This window comes from Filicampus tigris, chromosome 6 (assembly GCF_054856515.1).
Source record: "Filicampus tigris isolate MCC_2025a chromosome 6, RoL_Ftig_1.0, whole genome shotgun sequence".
Taxonomy (NCBI): domain Eukaryota; kingdom Metazoa; phylum Chordata; class Actinopteri; order Syngnathiformes; family Syngnathidae; genus Filicampus; species Filicampus tigris.
This window is the reverse complement of record NC_141222.1, coordinates 21,624,324-21,644,171: the sequence shown is the minus strand read 5'-3', so window position 1 is coordinate 21,644,171 and position 19,848 is coordinate 21,624,324. Positions and strand designations below refer to the sequence as shown.

At 40.1% G+C, this 19,848-nt stretch overlaps 1 protein-coding gene across 4 annotated transcripts in view; it reads left to right on the top strand.

Moving 5' to 3' along the window:
- Positions 1-19,474, top strand: part of evi5l (ecotropic viral integration site 5 like) — a 32,003-nt gene extending 12,529 nt beyond the window's left edge. Inside the window, exons 4-20 of one of the 4 annotated variants that reach the window (XM_086034522.1) lie at positions 1,660-1,884; positions 2,681-2,755; positions 2,902-3,027; positions 3,121-3,264; positions 3,339-3,428; positions 4,216-4,313; positions 4,437-4,497; positions 5,642-5,695; positions 5,928-5,960; positions 6,809-6,949; positions 8,987-9,103; positions 10,110-10,250; positions 10,364-10,540; positions 11,741-11,887; positions 12,028-12,123; positions 13,023-13,118; positions 14,396-19,474. In XM_086034522.1, the coding sequence (XP_085890648.1) occupies positions 1,660-1,884; positions 2,681-2,755; positions 2,902-3,027; positions 3,121-3,264; positions 3,339-3,428; positions 4,216-4,313; positions 4,437-4,497; positions 5,642-5,695; positions 5,928-5,960; positions 6,809-6,949; positions 8,987-9,103; positions 10,110-10,250; positions 10,364-10,540; positions 11,741-11,887; positions 12,028-12,123; positions 13,023-13,118; positions 14,396-14,704 (2,130 nt within the window). In that variant the 3' untranslated portion in view covers positions 14,705-19,474. Of the gene's footprint in view, positions 1-1,659; positions 1,885-2,680; positions 2,756-2,901; positions 3,028-3,120; positions 3,265-3,338; positions 3,429-4,215; positions 4,314-4,436; positions 4,498-5,641; positions 5,696-5,927; positions 5,961-6,808; positions 6,950-8,986; positions 9,104-10,109; positions 10,251-10,360; positions 10,541-11,740; positions 11,888-12,027; positions 12,124-13,022; positions 13,119-14,395 lie in introns of all 4 variants that reach the window. The other 3 variants (XM_086034521.1, XM_086034524.1, XM_086034523.1) reach the window with 3 other exon arrangements.
- Positions 19,475-19,848: the final 374 nt, after the last annotated feature.

The following is a 19,848-nucleotide window of genomic DNA, read 5'->3' as shown; positions in this document are numbered from 1 at the left end:
GAGTGGAGAACATTCAATAAGCGAATCTATCCATTCATCCATTTTGTACAGTGCTTTTCCTCAGTGTGATGGCGGTTCACACTCACATCCACACTTATGGACAGGAATATGGGAGGAAACTGGAATATCTGGAGAAAATCCACACGAGGACGGGGAGAACATGCAAACTCCACACAGGAAAGCTGTATCTGAGATTCACATCATAAACTTCAGGACTGTGAGGCAGAGGTGTAAACCTCTAGGCCAGTGGGCTTTGCACATGTGAAATTGGCTGCAACGATTTTTCAATCTGATCGCAAAAAAAAAAAGTCAAAGTAAATTCTTCATTCTTCATTTTTCCACCTAAACTTTACTGCGGATTTCAGTTGCAATAAGCACGAGTCAGGAAAAAGGAGTGCATTAAAAACCGATTGCCCAAAGTTTGGCGTCATTTTCACGTTTACAATAGAAGATAAAGTGCAATGTGTCCACTGCAGAACTGGCTTCAATGCGTCTACAGTAAAGTAAACATTGTTAGCTAGCATTGTTAGCATTGTTAATTTAAAATAGTTAGAACATATTGTATTCCCCCTACAGGTGGTCAAGGATAGACAAAGCCACTGATGCACTTTCAGTCGCTTTGTTGACAAACGGTTTTAAATTAAATTCCACAACTGAGGCCTACAGAATGCGCAGACTCGCTAACCAGAGGTAACAATAGCCAACACGTCATTTTGTGGTTAAGGTCCACGCCATTCACCAGGTCAGGTCTCACTTTTTAAAGCCACATACATTCAGTCATAGATATTGCTATTGTTAAATAATGCAAAATCATTTTTTTATGTGATTACTTAAATGATCAATGGGATGATCGTTGAATAGGTGTTTCAAAAACTATTCATAGCCCAAGTCCTTGGGTCTGTTGCAAACAAAATTGGTGCTCCACAATAGCATCGCTAATTCCAATTTATTGTAATGCCCCCACAACTAGTCAAGGATAGCCACAGACACTGGTACACTCCCAGTTACTTTACTGACCAAATGGTAGGCAAATAACTACCTAATGAGCATTCATACATGAGCCACAACTTGCCCAGGCCCTCAACACACCAGATCGGCTAAAGATTAGCCATTTGACAGCTAGCCGCTAACCTGAGCTACAAACGGCAGATTCTACACCGTCATTCATTGACTCCCACATCATTCACCCACGTTTATGCTGTAATTAAAAATTTCTGTCTTTAAACCGATTACTATAATAGCACCAAATAGGGCGCGGACCTCTGCAAAAGCCACACAAGCCTCTCAATAATATTCAACTTTCGCATGATCACTGGTGATGTTTATAAAACGAAGCATGTCTTGTAACGAAATATACAATCTGTGTAGTTGTTTTTGTTGTGTGTTTAGTTTTAATACAGTAAAGTCTAATTGGAGTGTCATTAAACAGTTGAAAGCACGCTTATTTATATGGTTTTCTAATAGTTCCCCCTGAAGGAAACCATAATGACAATGTTGGCCGCATCTGCAACTCAAATTTGTTTGACGGGGGGACTTTTCCACATAACCCAGGGCCAAATGAATTGTTTTTAATCATTTAAAATATGAGCCTTAGTTGTTTTTGTCTGTTTTCTGTCTTCAACAATAAGAACTGCATTCATCCGTGGATGTTTCCTCCAGGAGTTGATCCGAAAAGGCATTCCTCATCACTTCCGGGCCATCGTGTGGCAGCTGCTGGGAAATGCCACGGACATGCCGGTGAAGAATCAGTACTCGGAGCTGCTCAAGATGTCGTCGCCGTGCGAGAAGCTGATCCGCAGAGACATCGCCCGTACCTACCCCGAGCACGAGTTCTTCAAAGGTCAGGACAGCCTGGGCCAGGAGGTCCTCTTCAATGTCATGAAGGTAAAAATACATTAGTGCTTTTAAATCTCTGTGATGTTTGACCTTCAAGAAGAGGTGTGAGTGCTGCCACTTACAATAAATATTTTTGTTGCCCTACATGCCTGCATTCATTTGTTTTGCCAAAATATGATGAGTAACAGATTAGCCTGCATGAGACGATTACATACGACATGTACGTACTATAGCTGAACAATTAATTGAGTTCAAATGGACAGTAGAATGCAATTTTGTAAAGGTACAATTTGGGGGAAAACATTTAAAAACTTGTTAGCATTATTGTTGTAATCTGAATTTTGACTAATTGATTTATGACTTACTAACCTATTTTACGCCGCACTTGTTTGGTAGTATTTTAAAGTGGTCGTAGTGAACACTGAAAGTTAAAATCTTTAGTAAATTAACAACAATATGGAGGAATGACTTCTGAGATTTTTTTTTTTTTTACATTAATGAGATTATTGCAATTATTGTAAGTGTAAACAAAAATTCTGTAATACAAAAAATAGGTCAAATAATTTAACAAACCAGAATAAACTTTTGGTAGGCCTTTTTGCTTCACAGTTAAATTGAGTGCCTATTGAAATTGTTTGTTTGAATATTATATGCAGTGGTGCTATGTACCAGTATTGGACATTTTGAAACTACTTTGAAATGGGAATAGCTCTTTTTTAGGGGGGGCAACCATTCAAAAACGAGAGGAGATTTTGTTCTCTTTGAATTTTTCTTCCGGGCATGACGTGAAATCCCGGATGTTTTAATATGTATCATAAATGTCATTTGCATTCGTGTTTTTCAGGCATATTCCCTTGTGGATCGCGAGGTGGGCTATTGCCAAGGCAGTGCATTCATTGTTGGCCTGCTGCTCATGCAGGTAATGCCGCCATTTGTCTCACAAGATTGATCTGCAGTCAAAACAGTCGTGTGTGGTCATAAAACTTCTCGAGTGTTAATAAGAGCGTCACCGTGTGATACTCCAATTGCTAATGAGGGAACTCTCCACTCACACTTTTGTGCCAGATGCCCGAAGAGGAGGCGTTTTGCGTGTTTGTGCGTCTGATGCAGGAATACCGCCTGCGAGAGCTCTTCAAACCCAGCATGGCTGAACTGGGACTTTGCATCTACCAGTTTGAATATCTGCTACAGGTAAAGAGCAAGGAGGAAGAGGTTGCATCCACTGGAGGGCAGCAAAGTTACCCTCACGTCTGCTTTAAAATAACTGTGCTGTTTTATTGTCAGGAACAACTTCCAGAGCTTAACGTCCATTTCCGGTCCCAGAGTTTTCATACGTCCATGTACGCTTCATCCTGGTTCCTCACGCTCTTCCTCACCTTCCTCCCTTTGCCTGTCGCCACACGCATATTTGATATTTTTATGTATGAGGTAGGACGATTTGGACTGTCGATATGTTTGTACGGAGTCAGCATATAAAACCAAATTGTGTGACCTTTCCGAAGGGCCTCGAGATCATCTTCCGTGTGGGCATGGCCATTCTGCAGTACAACCAGACGGACCTCATTCAGCTGGACATGGAGGGCATGTCACAGGTTAGCAGTCCCCGGTGCAGAATTTAAATGATGTTTATACTATTGCATATTGAACGTTCACATATCGACTTTTAATATTTCAACTCCCTCCTTTGGATTACAGTCACGGGGCATAGGGACTATTGAAATGTGTGGGGTGAATTTTTTTTTTCTTTTTACTTTTTTACAAACCCCTAAAATTATTCAAAAAAATTAAATAAATAATAAAAATGCTGAGAAATATTCAATATAAATTTTCCTAAAAAAATAGAGGGAGAAATTGGTGGGCTGGGTGGGGGAATCACGGGAAAAAAACAAAAAGTTAAAATATTTGGGGGAAATCCATGAATTTGTTAATCTGCGGGTATTGAACTGCGAGTATGCAGGAGTCAACTGTACGAAATAAAATACTGGTACTACTGTCTCACTTTCATGGTAAATACAACAATGCAATATTTAATTAACATTAACAGTTCAGACCAAGTGTTTTAGTTAAGGTGAGTTTCTTCTATAATAATCAACAATATTCTAACCAACCATTCGCATACCACTTATCCTCATTAGGGTCACCAGATCTACCAAATGTTACTGATTGTCCGTATTTTGCTACACAAATCTCTGAATTCCAACTCATTAACAACATTATGCCGATTTTTGGGATATTATAAAAAAAGGATATACACAGACTGTATATATGTAATACCAAATGTATTGTGGACTAACAATGCAGCGGCTGCAAATTTGTCTGATTTGAATGAGGGAGCATCTGTGCGTCTCTCTGACTGCATCTGTTCCTCGTGTCTTCCAGCATTTTCAGAAGGTGATCCCCCACCAGTTTGACAGCTGCCCGGACAAGCTGATCCTCCGGGCATACCAGATCAAATACAACCCCAAGAGAATGAAGAAGTGAGGGTCCTCGTTACCTCGTAGCCCGGGGCAGCAGGCTTTACCAGCGAAACCCCGAGCCAAATTAATTGTTTTCAATCATTTACAAAATGAGCCTTTGTTGTTTTTCTCTGTTTTCATCAGGCTGGAGAAAGAATATACTACCATCAAGAACAAAGAAATGGAGGAGCAAATTGAGATCAAGGTGTGTAAGCGCAATGTTTTTAATGTATACTTGGAATGGGCACTTGACAACAATTTCTTTAGTAATCTATGAATCATTATTTTGTATTTTAATACGGTATTATTTTTGTTTGATGATTAGTTCGTTCACAAATAGGTTTGGGTTTTTTGGTGATTTTTAGCAGGGGTTCACGTGGATGTTGGGAAGTATAGTTTGTGAGCCCAAGTAATATTTGTCTGAAAATTGTGTTTGCAAACCAGTCTGGTAGTGAACTGAACAAGGTTCTACCCAACATACGCAATCAACAGATATTAAAGTTGAAATCAGCCCCCGAACATATTTTTTTCAAGAATATGTTCCCAGCACTTGCACTAGTTGAAACACGACATTCTGATTAATATTGCATTTGTGGAATATGAGTTAAGCAGCAAAATCCACCCCTTTTTAGCCATCTCAGGGGGCGGCCATTTTGTCACTTCTGCCAACTGAAAATGACTCAGCTTCAGAAAACAGGTCAGCCGTGATTGGTCGTTACCTCAGTCAACAGACGTGACAAAATGGCCGCGCCAGAGATAGCTAAAAACAGGTGGATTAACTCTTATTCCACAAACGCAATATTTATCAGAATACCTTGTTTCAACTAGTGGGCTTAGAACAATTCTTGAAAAAAATTTATATGTTTGGGTTGACAACCCAAGCATAATTTTTTCAAGAATATTTTCCCAGAAGGCCCACTAGTTGAAACGCAGCATTCTGAATAATTGTGCATTTGTGGAATATAAATTAAGCAGCAAAATGCACTTATTTTTAGCCATCTCTGGGGGCGGCCATTTTGTCTTCTGTCGACTGAAAATGACATCACAACTGCTTACAACGACCAATCACGGCTGACCTGTTCTCTGAATCTGGGCCGTGATTGGTCGTTGTGAGCGGTTGTGATGTCATTTTCAGTCGGCAGAAGACAAAATGGCCGCCCCATGAGATGGCTAAAAACGAGTGGATTAACACTTATTCCACAAACGCAATATTGATCAGAATGCCCTGTTTCAACTAGTGGGCTTGCATAAAACATATTCTTGAAAAAAATATGTTTGCGTTGACTTGCGCTTTAATGTCAATCTCTTCTTCAACAAATAGCTTTGTAACTGTCTGCTCTCGTTTTCAGAGGTTGCGCACAGAAAATAGACTGCTGAAACAGCGTATTGAAACCCTAGAGAAGGTAAGAGATGAACTTTGAACGTGTGCAGTATGTAGTATTACAGACAGTATTCTTTTTCCTCCTCTCCAAAATGCTATTTTCTGACTGATCTCCATGCTGCCTCTTCTTTTCTTCACCTTTTCTTTTTTTTTCCCCCCCTCATATTGGTTCGTCTTCCTTTCTTTTTCTATTTTTGACTTTCTTTGTGGCCTCATGTTTCAACGTCTTGTCGGGTCCCTTCATTGCGCTGTAGGAGAGTGCTGCTCTGGCAGATAGACTCATCCAGGTAGAGTACTGAATGAACCACTTTCCTGCCCGCCTCACAGTCCTCTCCTCAACAACAAACTCCCTTCTTGACTCTCTTACCAAACCTGCATGAAAAAGATTGTTTTTAATGTGAATATATTCAGTCCACAAACGTATGCGCATGTTCATTTATTGTATAAAATCATATTGTACGCGAAGGAGATTCTATTACGAGACTGTGCAACTCCTGCATGTGGCATGTAACCACTTTTGCCATTTTATGAAAAAAAAAATGGGATTTTAAGTGCACTAAACATTTGGTAAATGTTTGCTTTCTTTGTGAGAATTTAACATTGCCTTTCACAAAGCTATTTTTTGTACAAATGGGGCAAATGAGAATAAAACAAGTAACTTACACTGTATGTTTTGTTTGCTTTACACATAACAGTTTCCCTGTCTATTTAAAGGGAAGTCAACCCAAACATATTTTTTTCAAGAATATGTTCCCAGCAGGCCCACACGGCATTCTGATTAATTTTGCGTTTGTGGAATATGAGTTAAGCAGCAAAATCCACCCATTTTAGCCATCTCAGGGGCGGCCATTTTGTTACCTGCTCTCAACCGAAAATGACATCGCAGTTGCTCAAGTAACAGCCAATTCTACAAACGCAATATTAATCAGAATGCCGCATTTCAACCGGTGGGCCTGCATCGAACATATTCTGGAAAAAAGTACAGTATGTTTGTCGTTGACTTCCACTTTCAGTCCTCAACATGTGCCAGTTACCTGTAAGCATGACATTATTATTAACCCCTTTACCCACATTGATGTATGACTTGTATCTTAAAATGTCATATTTCACATGCTGTTCTGATGTGCCGTTTCAGGGCCAGGTGACCAGGGCGCAGGAAGCTGAGGAGAACTACGTCATCAAGCGCGAGCTTGCGGTGGTGAGGCAGCAGTGCAACGCAGCCAGCGAGAGTCTGGAGAAGGCGCAGGACACCATCCGAGAGCTGCAGCAACAAAAGGTCATCACAGGAACAATAAGCGTAGACAACTAAGCATAAAACAAAGAGAATTGCGCATTTAACCAAATCACCAAGCCCGCTAACTTAATGCTAACGCACAGTGAAAAACGTGTTAGTCTTCTTCTTTTGTCATCTTTTAAAAAAAAAAAAGTGTTAGAAAAAGCCAAAGAAAAAAACCCAAAACAAACATGTAATCTTTTGATTGGATCTAGTGGGCTACACCTGTGCTGTAATCATCATGCGTTGTTTTGTTTTTGCGTATTGTTTAGTGCCAAAACTTTGTCTGACATTAAAGGCACTTTTATTGAACATCTTTGTTGAACTCCAAATGGCAAAAAGATGTAAGGCATTAGAGGTAACATTGTGTCACTATAGCGGATAGACCAAAGTGACAGCTTCTTACACGGGTCTCTCTGCATCTTCTCACGTTTCTGTAATGTGAAAATAAGAAAATGTCAACTAATATTTTGTAGACTCGTGCCATTGCTTTGGTTCTGTTTAATTAAGCTGTCCTAATGAATCTGTTATTCAGCTCAGACTGTGCCCTCCACCCACGACTAGAGTTGAATCACCTCCAGGCTCTAACTGTCTTCTTCGATAAACAAAAGCCGAGATGGCCAAAATGACACATTCGCTCTTTCACTCACGCGATGCTTTTGTAATCCGCCTCAAAGGAAAGCATTCGCCACGCAGTTTGCTGCGTTACGCCTGCATGGAAAAGTAGCTTTCTGTGAGCTGACATTTCCTGACATTTTATCAGTGGCGCTGGCTAGAAGCCAACTATAGTCACTTTGAAATGTATGCTTTATTGTCACCTACAATGGGTTGGCCTAAAAGTGGCTGGCTGATGTGTGATGAACTTTTGAAATGTTTCCTGAATCTTAACACAGACAAAATCAGAATTTTGTGATTACCGATTGAAAATGTAACACGTGTGCCATGCAGCTTTTTTGCCTGAATTCAAACCGCAACCCTCCAAAATAAATATATAGTTAAATTTACACCTCTGACAAAACATTATTGTCGTGTAGGCACAATCACAGTATTGATACATGCATTGGGGTTCATAATTGTGCAGGTGGACCTAACTTTGTGTCTATATATTAATATTTTAGATAAAAGAAAAATATACAATGGGACATGGTTCGTGGATCCTAAAAACTTAAGTTAGATTGTCCAAAATATATTATACTTAAAGCGGAAGTCAACGCAAACATATTTTTTTCAAGAATATGTTTGATGCAAGCCCACTAGTTGAAACAGGGCATTCTGATCAATATTGCGTATGTGGAATAAGTGTTAATCCACTCGTTTTTAGCCATCTCTGGGGCATTTTGTCTTCTGTCGACTGAAAATGACATCACAACTGCTCACAACGACCAATCACGGCTCAGATTCAGAGAACAGGTCAGCTGTGATTGGTCGTTGTAAGCAGTTGTGATGTCATTTTCAGTCGACACAAGACAAAATGGCCACCCCCAGAGATGGCTAAAAACAAGTGCATTTTGCTACTTAATTTATTTTCCACAAAAAATTAATCAGAATGCTGTGTTTCAACTAGTGGGCCTGCTGGGAACATATTCTAAATTATGCTTGGGTTGACTTCCGCTTTAAAAGTAACCCTTCAGTCAACTATTCAATGGTCTATTGTCGGTCCAAAATGTCAAACCATCAAAACAACAAACTTGATTAATCCGTATTTAATTTTGCAGTCATAAATTCTGCTAACTACAATCACTTAAAATAATTTAGTCACATGATCATATATTTAAAAAAAAAAATGATCACAAAAACAGAAAAATATCAACCACCCTGGGTGGCCACGTTTAAATTTGATGGAGGTGCCTATCAAAGTCAGCAAAAAAGAATCTGTGGAAAAAGTCTTAGATTTGCCTTCCTTAATCTTGTAGATACCCTGGTAGAATCTTGTGATGAAGCTCTTTGTCATACAGTATAACTAGTCTATCTTTATAATTATGTATAGTTGATCAACAACAATGCTTGTTGTCTGTAAATATGCTGCAATGCTTCTTTCAGTACACGGAGCAGTTTGTGAGCAGTCTGCAGACGGAGCTAGAGCAGTCGAAGCTGCGTGAGGCCGAGCTGCTGGGGGCCATGAAGGAAATGCAAGACAAAGTGCTCGATCTAGAAAAGGTGAGCTTGCAGAGTTGGAACCAGCACAGGATTTCACTGCATTTACATACATTTGCATCCAGCAGCCAAAATATGATTGCAATTCTGTTCAGTGTCAGTCTCAATAAATGATAGAATATTTCAATAGTTTCATTCAAAAAGTGAACCTGTGTTTTCTACAGATTCATTAAACACACAGGAAAGTAATTTTCAGTCTCTTTGAAAAAATCTTTGATTGCCATGATTGCCTCAAAAGGTTGTGCAAAAAAATATTAAGTAAAGGGTACCATCGTTTTTGTATCATGAGTGTTTATTTAATCAATCGTGTTGAACCACAATTCAAAAGCAATGTCTGCTTTTCATTGGTTGATTTGGTTTCATTGATTTTGATTCATTAGGTGTACCAACAATTTTAATTTTAAGTGTGCCTCATGATTTTTTTTTTCAGCTAGAAGTATGCTGCAGTCACATTGTACTAACCTTAAAGGGGGGGGGGAAATCAACCCAAACAATTTTTTTTCAAGAATATGTTCCTAGCAGGCCCACGGCATTCTGATTAATATTGCGTTTGTGGAACATGAGTTAAGCGGCAAAATCCACCCATTTATAGCCATCTGAGGGAGCGGCCATTTTGTCACTTCTGTCGACTGAAAACGACATCACAACTGCTCAGGGCTCAGGTAACGACCAATCACGGCTCGGCTTCAGAAAACAGGTCAGCCGTGATTGGTCGTTACCCGAGCCCTGAGCAGTTGTGATGTCATTTTCAGTCGACAGAAGTGCCGATCCGTGATTGGTCGTTACCTAAGCCCTGAACAGTTGTGATGTCATTTTCAGTCGACAGAAGTGACAAAATGGCCGCCCCCAGAGATGGCTAAAAACGGGTGGATGAACTCTTATTCCACAAACGCAACATTTATCAGAATACCTTCTTTCAACTAGTGGTCTTGCATGGAACATATTCTTGAAAAAAATATGTTTGGCTTGACTTCCCCTTTCAATATAAATATATTTTTTCCCAATCCAGAGGAGCAGCTGTTTGCCTGATGAAAACAACATGGCAGCTCTGCAGGAGGAGGTGAAGCAAATGAAGCTGAGGGAGCTGGAGACCCTGCGCTCCTTCAGAGAGATGCAGGACTCAGTCACCGAGCTCAACCAGCGCTGGCAGGTAAATGCACACACACACACACACGCACACTGTTGTTTATCTTATGGTGTGTCCAGAGAAGAATTATTTATTTATTTATTTTTGTAACCATCTTTTCATGCGTGTCTCAGCAGCATCACATGTCCCGCAGTGGCAGCACAGGTGGCGGCGGCAGCCACTGGAAGGAATCGCCAAAGAAGAACGCCATGAATGAGTTGCAAGATAAGCTGATGACTGTCCGTCTTAGGGAGGCGCAGGCACAGGCGGAGCTGCGAGAGGTCAAGCTGAAAGCTGTGCAGCTGGAGAGCCAGGTCTGACACATCCTTCCATGTAGTTTCCATACCACGGATAGACTTGCGCCTATCCCAGATGACTTTGAGCGAGAGGCGGTAGCCAATCGCCGAGCACAACCATTAAGGCTCAGTGAAAATTAGTTTTCAATTAACCTAACGCATGATTTTTGGTGCGGCAGGCTGCCATGTCTGACGCGGTTTGTGTAATATTAGATAGACTGTACTAGGGAATATTGTAGTAAAAGGACATTCCAAACGTAGATCCTTCTAAGCATAGCGCAGAATCTGATTAGGTTTGACAACTATTAGCATTGGAACTCTTTTTTTGTCCATGGTACATCTGAAATTGATTCTGGCCAAATTCACCATCAGAAATGATTTCTTTGCAACCTCACAGAAAGTTTTCAAATCAAATCAGAATATTTGTTGACTGAAATTGTGTTTTTTTTAATTGAATATGAAAGATAAAAATTATGATTTCAATGTTTAAAACATCAAATATACATAAATATTTAATATCATAGTGAGGAACTGACATTGTAGTGGTACACTCAACTGACGCGGTTTAGTTCCCACTTGGCGACAGCGTGAGTATGAAATGTTTTTTTCTTTGAAAGGCCACGGAAGGTTCCATCATCCAAACACTGGTTGTTAGAAGGACTCTGGGATTCTTTGACAAATAATTTTTCCCCAAATGCTCCGTCATTTAGTGATGAATTGCACATTTTTAAGGACATCTGTAATGTAGATGCACCTCATATTTTTTAAACATACTCAGCAGCCATAAGTTTTAAATTTATAAAAAAAAAAATAAAAAATAAAAAGTTAGCTGCTTTTCAAATGAGCGTAAGTTCATCATGCAACTTTCTGTTTGTGTTCTCTTAAAACACCTTGTTGAGGTTGCCCCATCTATTGGACTACATTTCGGGAAAAACGAAACACGCTTTGAGTTAATGCTTTATGCCTGTCATAAAGTTTTATGTAACTTTATAGGCTTATTATTTCCCAAAGGTTCTGGTCAGTTTTTACTTGTACCGCTTCGTGGCTTTCAACTTTTAGAGATTCCTCTGTTCCTGTGTATAAAACACTATACAGAAGTAGCTGAACACAAACATAACATTAAGACGGCAAAAGAAAGGTCCACCAATGAAAACACAGATATAGAGAGGATCAACCTACTAAGTACTAATTCTCTGGCTTTCACCTCCTCTGTTCTAGAACACAATCCACAGCAAACTGATTGGGCGCCATGAGCAGGAGCGCTCCGCCCTCCAGGATCGTCTCCAGATGTTGTCCAATCAGAACAAAGCTCTTCAGGCCCAGCTCAACGAGATGAAACGGAAGCAGGCCGAGTGGGACTGCAAGGTGTGATGAGGGGAGGGTTATCGTGGCTGATGCAGAACCGGACTTTATTAAAAACGGCAACGAAAGCGTAATGCAGTCATGAGGATGATCCGCAGAGACCCAAGTGGGAATTGACTCCTCTCACATTGTCCTTTTGACAGAGTAAAGAGGAGGTGATGGCCGTTCGACTGAGAGAAGCTGACAGCATGGCTGCCATGGCCGAGCTCAGGCAGAAGATAGCTGAGCTCGAAATACAGGTGAGGATGGTTGGCTTTCAAAACACACGTTCGGGGGTTGGGAAACCTACGGGACGTTTACTATGTATCATGAAAATAAAATGTAAAAAGCCCTCCAATCATTTGACCTACAAACAGCCATAATATATACATTTTTTTGCATTGCATCATGTCCGTCCATTTTTTTTATATATATACCCAGCTGCCAGTGACGATTTTGAGGAAGTGCACAGTCTTTTGTACTATTTCTAAAGCATCTCGGAAACCTAGCATCGTCTCAAATACGGTATTCTCTGACTAGACATTTTGAACATATCTATTCAATTAATACAAATAATAACTTTCGACAGAGTATAAATAATTGTGTACTATACATGATTGACTCACATCAACGATTTGCGTACTCCAAACCGCTACTCAATGAAAATTAGGGATGCTCCGGTCATGTTTTTTTACGCTTCCGATTTCGATACCGATCACATGATTATGTGCACATTTTTCTATTTTAAAGCTGCTCACTAACTGATTTTAATAATCAATTAATGTCTCGATTCTTTGGGTTTTTTTTTTCGATTAATAAATTAATCAGATTAAAAAAAGTAAATAAAAAATAAAAACATCCTACTCGCCTTAAAACTAGACTTAAAATGGTATTTTGCATTGCAAAAAACTAGGAACGTGTTTGAAGCAAAAGTAACGTTTCCCTAAATTTAATTCCTGGGAAATGTTTCAGGGCCAAAAGAAAGCCCTGCTACAGAGTCACATTCAAATATTCTGCGGACCTTAGGCTACACAACAATAACCCACAGAACCTTTTTGCTCGAGCAAGTACCAAGAAGTAAAAGTTCTTAGTCCTCAAGTGGACCCCCCCCCCCCCCATAGCTGTCGACCTTGACTCTGCGCCCATGTGTGTGTTTCAGAAGGAGGAAGGGCTGATCCAGGGCCAGCTGAACCATTCTGACTCCAGGCAGTACATCAACCGGCTTCGGGACCAGATCACTGAGCTCAAAAATGAGGTCAGCCACACTCACAAGTTTCAACCTTTAGTTGAGATGAAGCGGTAAGAAATGATCTTTTGAAAATGCCATTCTAAACGTTGCCACAAAGTAACCTCTGCAGTACGTGGGTGTCACGCAGGAAGCTGGCTCGCCATCCCACATGTTGTTTCTGCGCACGTGGTGCAATTGATTCTACAACAAATGTCAGTCTGTATGTTTTCCGTATGACACTTCCCCGACATACAGTAATTCTTATACGGCAAACATTTCCACGTTTGTCATCGTTGCCTCCTTTTTATTAGGCCATCAACATCATTGTTCACTTAGAGCATGTCCTTATTTACTTTACAGAGTCACTCTGTAAGACTTTCAGGCACTTGGTACAATATGCCTGCACATTACCAAAGAATCCAAAGTCAAGCCTCGTATTGAAAATTGCAGCTGGATAATAACGTACAGTTTTGAGAGCCAGTCAGTGCGTGACTAGGATTCTCAATCAAGGGGGTGAAATGAGACTTACCTGCGCTTTAGCGCCTCCCCCACACACAGCCTTTTGACCAAAGCTGTGGTTTTATGAAGGAAAGTGAAACTCGGTAGAGGAAATGGGTTTTGAAAAATCTCAGTATAACAGTGTTTTTAAGGTTGACTCATATGTTGAGTGCTGGCGTGGTAAGAAAAAAAATTCACAGATTAGTTGTCACGTTGTGTAGGTAGATTCACGCTACATGGCTTTAAACATCGATATTGTTGTTGTAAAGATGAATTTCTTTCACCTGAAACTGATAAAGGGGAAGTCAACACAAACATATTTTTTTCAAGAATATGTTCAATGCAAGCCCACTAGCTGAAACTGAGCATTCTGATAAATATTGCATTTGTGGAATAAGTGCTAATCCACTCGTTTTTAGCCATCTCTGGGGGCGGCCATTTTGTCTTCTGTCGACTGAAAATGACATCACAATTGCTCACAACGACCAATGACGGCTAAGATTCAGATGTCATTGTGATGTCATTTTCAGTCGAGAAAAGACAAAATTGTCGGTACTTTGCGGATGTTTGCTAATGGCAGTCCACTGTAACCAAGGATATCCCCCCCCCCCCCCCCCAAAAAAAAATCTGCGATTATGTAACTATGAATATGTCTCAACGTATACATTGTATACACTGCATACATATTTGCGCTTGGGAATGGGACAAGTACAGCTTTACATGAATAAATATGCATAAGCAGTCGTGTCGAGGCTAATGAGAGCAGTGTTGGTTGTAAAGCGTGACATCCTTTTTTGCATTTCCAGATCAGGCTATTGCGAGGTCAGAAAGCTGGGGCCCCAGGTTCCAGGCTCACCAACATGGGCGCCAACTACCAGGACCTCTGCCTGGCCAGCCCGGCCTCGGCTGAGGGCGACTACTTAAGCTCTGACGAGGACCTCCTCCACAGCCCGTTGCCCCCTAACGCCCTTTACCCGGCCATACCGGGCCCGTGTCACCCCTCCGCCCGCCTGGACAGCGAAGGCAGCACGGACAGCGAGGCGGAGGAGCGGACACACCCGGACCCCCCGCAGCTGTACGGCAGCATGGTGTGCGCAGAGGCCATGGAGAACTGAGGAGCACTGATCGTTGACAATGGCGACGCTGGTGGACGGTATCTCACCAGAGTGAGTGCATCCCTCCCATTTTTGCAAATATTTTATAAATATCCTTTCATGGGACAACACTGAAGAAATGACACTTCTCTACAGTGTAAAATGGTCAGTGTACAGCTTGTGGCAGAGAATTCAATTCAACTTACTTCACAGTAATCAGCAGTTCGGCAAACACTAAACAATTCATCAAAAGAGAGGCTTCAAGGTATTTAATGTCGCTCTCAGTTGAAGTTTACTGTCAGACTACAAAAAAAAAAAAAAAAAGAGAGAAGTAAGTGTTGTGTATTTAAAACAGGCAAACAACGAACAGCCTGCTAGCTTGATGCTAACATAATGGAAAATGCCCTTGACAAATTCTTCTTCCAGTACTTCTGCTTTGTTTGCCTGTTTTCAGTGACGGTGGCGTATGCACACTCGCCGATTGTGTTAGCTAGCTGTTGGAGCTAGCTGGTCCTAGCTACCAAAAAAAAAAAAAAGAGAGGGGGGAAGGACCCAGGCGAAAGGTTTGAGTGTAGCCAAGTAAATTGCGCAAAAAAGGAAAAATAGTAGAAGAGTATTTCTTTTCGATAAGCGTAGCAAGTAAGGACGTGAAACCAAAAAAAAGGTGCTGCTTGCAATTGCTCTAACACAGGGGTCACCAGGTAGGTAGCCCCCATGGACCACATGAGTTGCCCGCGAGTCTTTTCTAAAAAAAAAAAAAATAAATAAAAAAATAAAAATAAAAATCAAAAAAATAAAAAAAAATTCACCTGTGATGGGATATGGTGAATTCCTAATAACGTTGTGGAGGCGATCATTTGAAAACGTAAACACTAAGATATTTATCTGTTTATTTATTATTGTGAGAACTTTTAAACTGTTCAATGTCACATAAATGATAACTATAATCAATTATTAATAATAACATATAGCCAAATAACATGAATGAAGGTAATTTGTGCAAATGTTATTTCAGAAGTGCGAATCAAACTGGTAGCCCTTTGCAATACCCAAGAAGTAGTTCTCAGTCTTAAAGAGGTTGGTGGCTAAATAAAAATGTTTTGTGAGTATTTAATATTTATCTTTGGCGATTGCCTTGGAATCACCGCTCATGGCTTCAAGCTAGGCGGTTGCTGAATCCTTTGTTCTGCCGCTGAGGTCTGCTGGACGGTGGCCAGTTGTACCATTTATTCACTCAACGGCCATTTCCACTACAGCTTTTTCCACCTATCCAATCTCTTTCCGTCTATTCTTAAAATATTTTATGGTGTGTGAGGACAGCACAACTGGTAACTACAGCACGCTAGCAGAGATTTGGCGAGTAAGACAATGCCGTTGTGAAGACAACACACTTCTAAGTTCAACCAACCAATCAGCATTCGTCAACACCACCCACTACTTCAAGCGTTCCAGGTTTTTCCAGAAAGTTCCGACATGTTTGGAGGGACTTCAAAAGACACACTCAACCCACAAACATACAAATCTGTTTTTGGGCGGGGGAGTAGGCTGGAAAGGATTAATGGCATTTCCATTAAATTCACACTGGTATACAAGCTGTTCGCTGACTACATTATAGCAAAGTGTAATTTTTTTCAGTGTAATGCCATAAAAATATTTGAATATATTTTCAAAAGTGTGAGCGATGTACCCCTTTTGGGAGATACTGTGCCTGTGTGAAGCCCTGCACTTTCGAAAGCTGTCCTCTACTACAGTACATATCCCAACCCACCGCTCAAAATAGACGGACATGGACCTGCGAGGCCACCCCTCCTTAAATGTATCGATGACGTGAGATGAGCTGGCAGCCCATATTGAACTTTCCTTCCTGATTGAGTTAGAATATCAGACAACAGCGTTGGCACATCAGTCCTGGCTGCCTTCACAACAAAAGGTCTATGAGCTGTGCGCAGAGCCCTCTCATGCTCATCAAAACGGGCCCAAGGAGCTGCAAAGTAACATACTCACATCATCAAAATGGCGTCCATACACCCATGTCCACCATTTCAACATCTTCACCACCTGCGGGACGTTCAAAGTGCAAACATATTGAAGAAAGGAAGAAACTCAACATTGCCAAATCGTTTTTCTTTTTGTATTTTAAAGTAATTTATATGTTATGTAATTTATTTTGATATGATTTTTACTATCAAGTGTCAAACCATAGGAGTATGTCTGAGGTACCGACAGAGGCCTCCCTCCTTCCCTCCTGTATGCGTGTGCCAACCGAGTGCCGCCACGACTGTTGCCCGACCCGTGTGCTGTGACGCAAGGTGAGACGCTCCATGTGCTGCTATCATGTTTCATTTCTGCATACTGGGATGTCACCTCGCTATGCCTACAGTCATTATTACTGTTGTCAGTTAGCTAAAACTAGCTACGTCGTGTGGAAATGGATGCTAACATTAGCATGTTTTGCATATCAAATGGGCCTACTGATGTAGTCTGTTTAAATATTAAATATCTAGACAATTTAAAAGTAAGTCATTACGATTTAAAATCGCAGTGTCGCTTTTGAGTTCACACTGAAGATAAACAGGGTGTCACATGTTCTGCTTTTTGCACTACACAGAGAAAGTAACAAGATACGATATTCATTCATTCTTTTGTAATTATTTATTTTTTCTTTATATGCGATTGTCCGTCCACGGCAAAAATGAAATTGGATCTTCCCGTAAAGGCATCAAATGGGTTAAAGAGGATGTAGTATTGCCAAGTGTACTGTCGCAAATAACAGCCTTTTAGTGGTAATTGCTGCAAGTCACAAGAGCGCTCTCTCCACTGGAATCAATGTTAGCAATGTTGTAAAACTTCCTTCTGTTTTTTAAGCTTAACCACACAGTGGAGACTGAGATTTTGCCCTTTTGGTTGGGGACCTATGCTGAAAAAAAAAAAAAAAAGTCCTTTGAATTCACTTAATTTGTACATATGTTGTGTGGAAGACTGACATAATTATAAGGGGGGGGGGAAAGCTAACTACATTTTAATCATGTGCAACATACAGTGCATATCGTTGCTGTCCTGTGAAAAACACATGGCCATTTTTTTTTTCATTTTCTTATTTTTACCTGAATGGTGTTTCCGCGTTACAGATATTGCATTAATGTGATTTTTTTTTTTTTTTTTTTTAATCCAAAATTGGGCATACGTTTTTTTGACAAAACACTGACGTTATGTTCAATTTAAGTAAATTCAAAAGTCTGTTTTTTCAGTATTCAGTAAGGAGCCACGATGGAATAGTGGGTAGCAGGTCTGCCTCAGCTTTTCAGTTTAGGGTTCAAATCTCAAGTCTGACCTTGTGTGCAGTTGGCCTGTTATTCTCGTGCTCGTGTTTGCCATTTGTGAACTGTTTTAATAATGCAACCAAAGCTCAAAATCTGTTTCATTAGGCATGAGTGAGCTTTTACTTTGAGCAATCCAAATGGTCATCGCCTTGGAAATAATGTCATTTTATTTATTTTTATTTTATTAGATTTTTTTTTTTTTTTTTGCAAGATCAAGAGTAAAAGCATCAATGCAAAACCTTTTAACTTGACAGATCGTGATTACTAATGCTGTGTTCAAAAAAGGAACCAACCTACAACGCACTTATGCAGGTCGTCGGACCTAATGTCTAAAAAAATAAATACCATTGTGATTGTAAAGTGAAAATAACACTAGTTGGAGAACAAGTGACTACGTACATACAGTCGATGCTAGCTATCTAGCGATTAGCGTCTTAAGCTAACCTAGCAGTCTACAATGTCATTTGGTGACAGACAAGCCAACCAGATTTCCAATTTTTTTGTTTTTTTATTTTGTTTGTTAACTTCCACTTGAAGGTACAAGTGGGATATTTTCTTGAATGCAGCACTAGAATTCCTGTCCGAATCCTTTGTTTTTGTTTGAAAGGCTATCAGAGCCCATTTGAAAAATCCTGTTTGTCAGTTAATGATTTGACAGTCACGTCAATTTGCATCTCAATAAATAAGAATTTTGTGGAAAACTACTTAAATAGCTCAGTTCAAAAAGTGAAACAATAATGGTTTGATGAGAATAGCAGACAGCTAACGGGAAAAAAAAACGTATTTTATGAATCTATATACAAGTTTGACTTTTTTAATTGAACAGAAATGGGCTTTTCAACGATATTCAAATTTATTGAGATACGCCTGTATATAGGGAAAGGAAGGTCAAGCACAGTGCAACATGAGACTCATGAGTTCAACACATTTCATTCACTGTCAAAGGAGGCACACATGCGCACAACTTCACATTTCATTGTCCAATTAGGAATTCTAAATTCTGAAAATCGTAAGACGTCGGATCTAAAGTGACGGTGCTCTGATGTGACTACAACTACTGTGACAACCTTTTTTTTTTTTTTCCTACTGAATACTGGGCGATACTTGCTTTATTATTATGTCATTAGACTACTGCCATCCATCTGTTTCCCCTCCTGATCATACAACATCAGTCACGTGCCATAATCGCCATAATCGTACAGCCCGACCTCCCTCCTCACCATGTCACATTTGAGCACCTTATGTAGCAAGACTTTGGCGATTGAAGCAACTTAATGCGATGGCACCCTGTTCTCCATGTGGTGTCAAACATTTTCGTCATGCAACCCTCCTTCCCTCCCTCTTCTCGAATTTCGACTGGTGTACTTGTCGCATACATTCAGTCCAACTAAAGCTTCTGTTAAGTCTAGTATGATGAAAGACATTTCCGTGTTCTGTATCCCATGAACGATAATAAAACTTTGACATTGTATCTTTGCGAAGGTTTGCTTGTGTCTTGCTACGTCTGTTAAAGCAACAATATGCAGAAAGTTGACCTTAAAATAGCAGCTTCAAAAATGATCTCGGCAGCCCAACTTGTAACAGGGGAAGCAGAGTCGCTGTCATGGCTGCGTCTCATCAAATTAGAATTTTGTGGGAAAACTTATTTTTTTTATTTTATTTCAGCAGTTCAGTTCAAAAAGTAAAACTCTTAAAGCATGTGGAGTCAAAAACATTTCGTCAAGTTTTTTTTTTTTTTTAAATCATTTTGGTGTTCATTGCTTACTGCACAAAACCCAAACTTCACCATCTCAAAAAATTGCAATCTTACATGAGAAACTAACAAAATGATTTCTGTAATTGGCT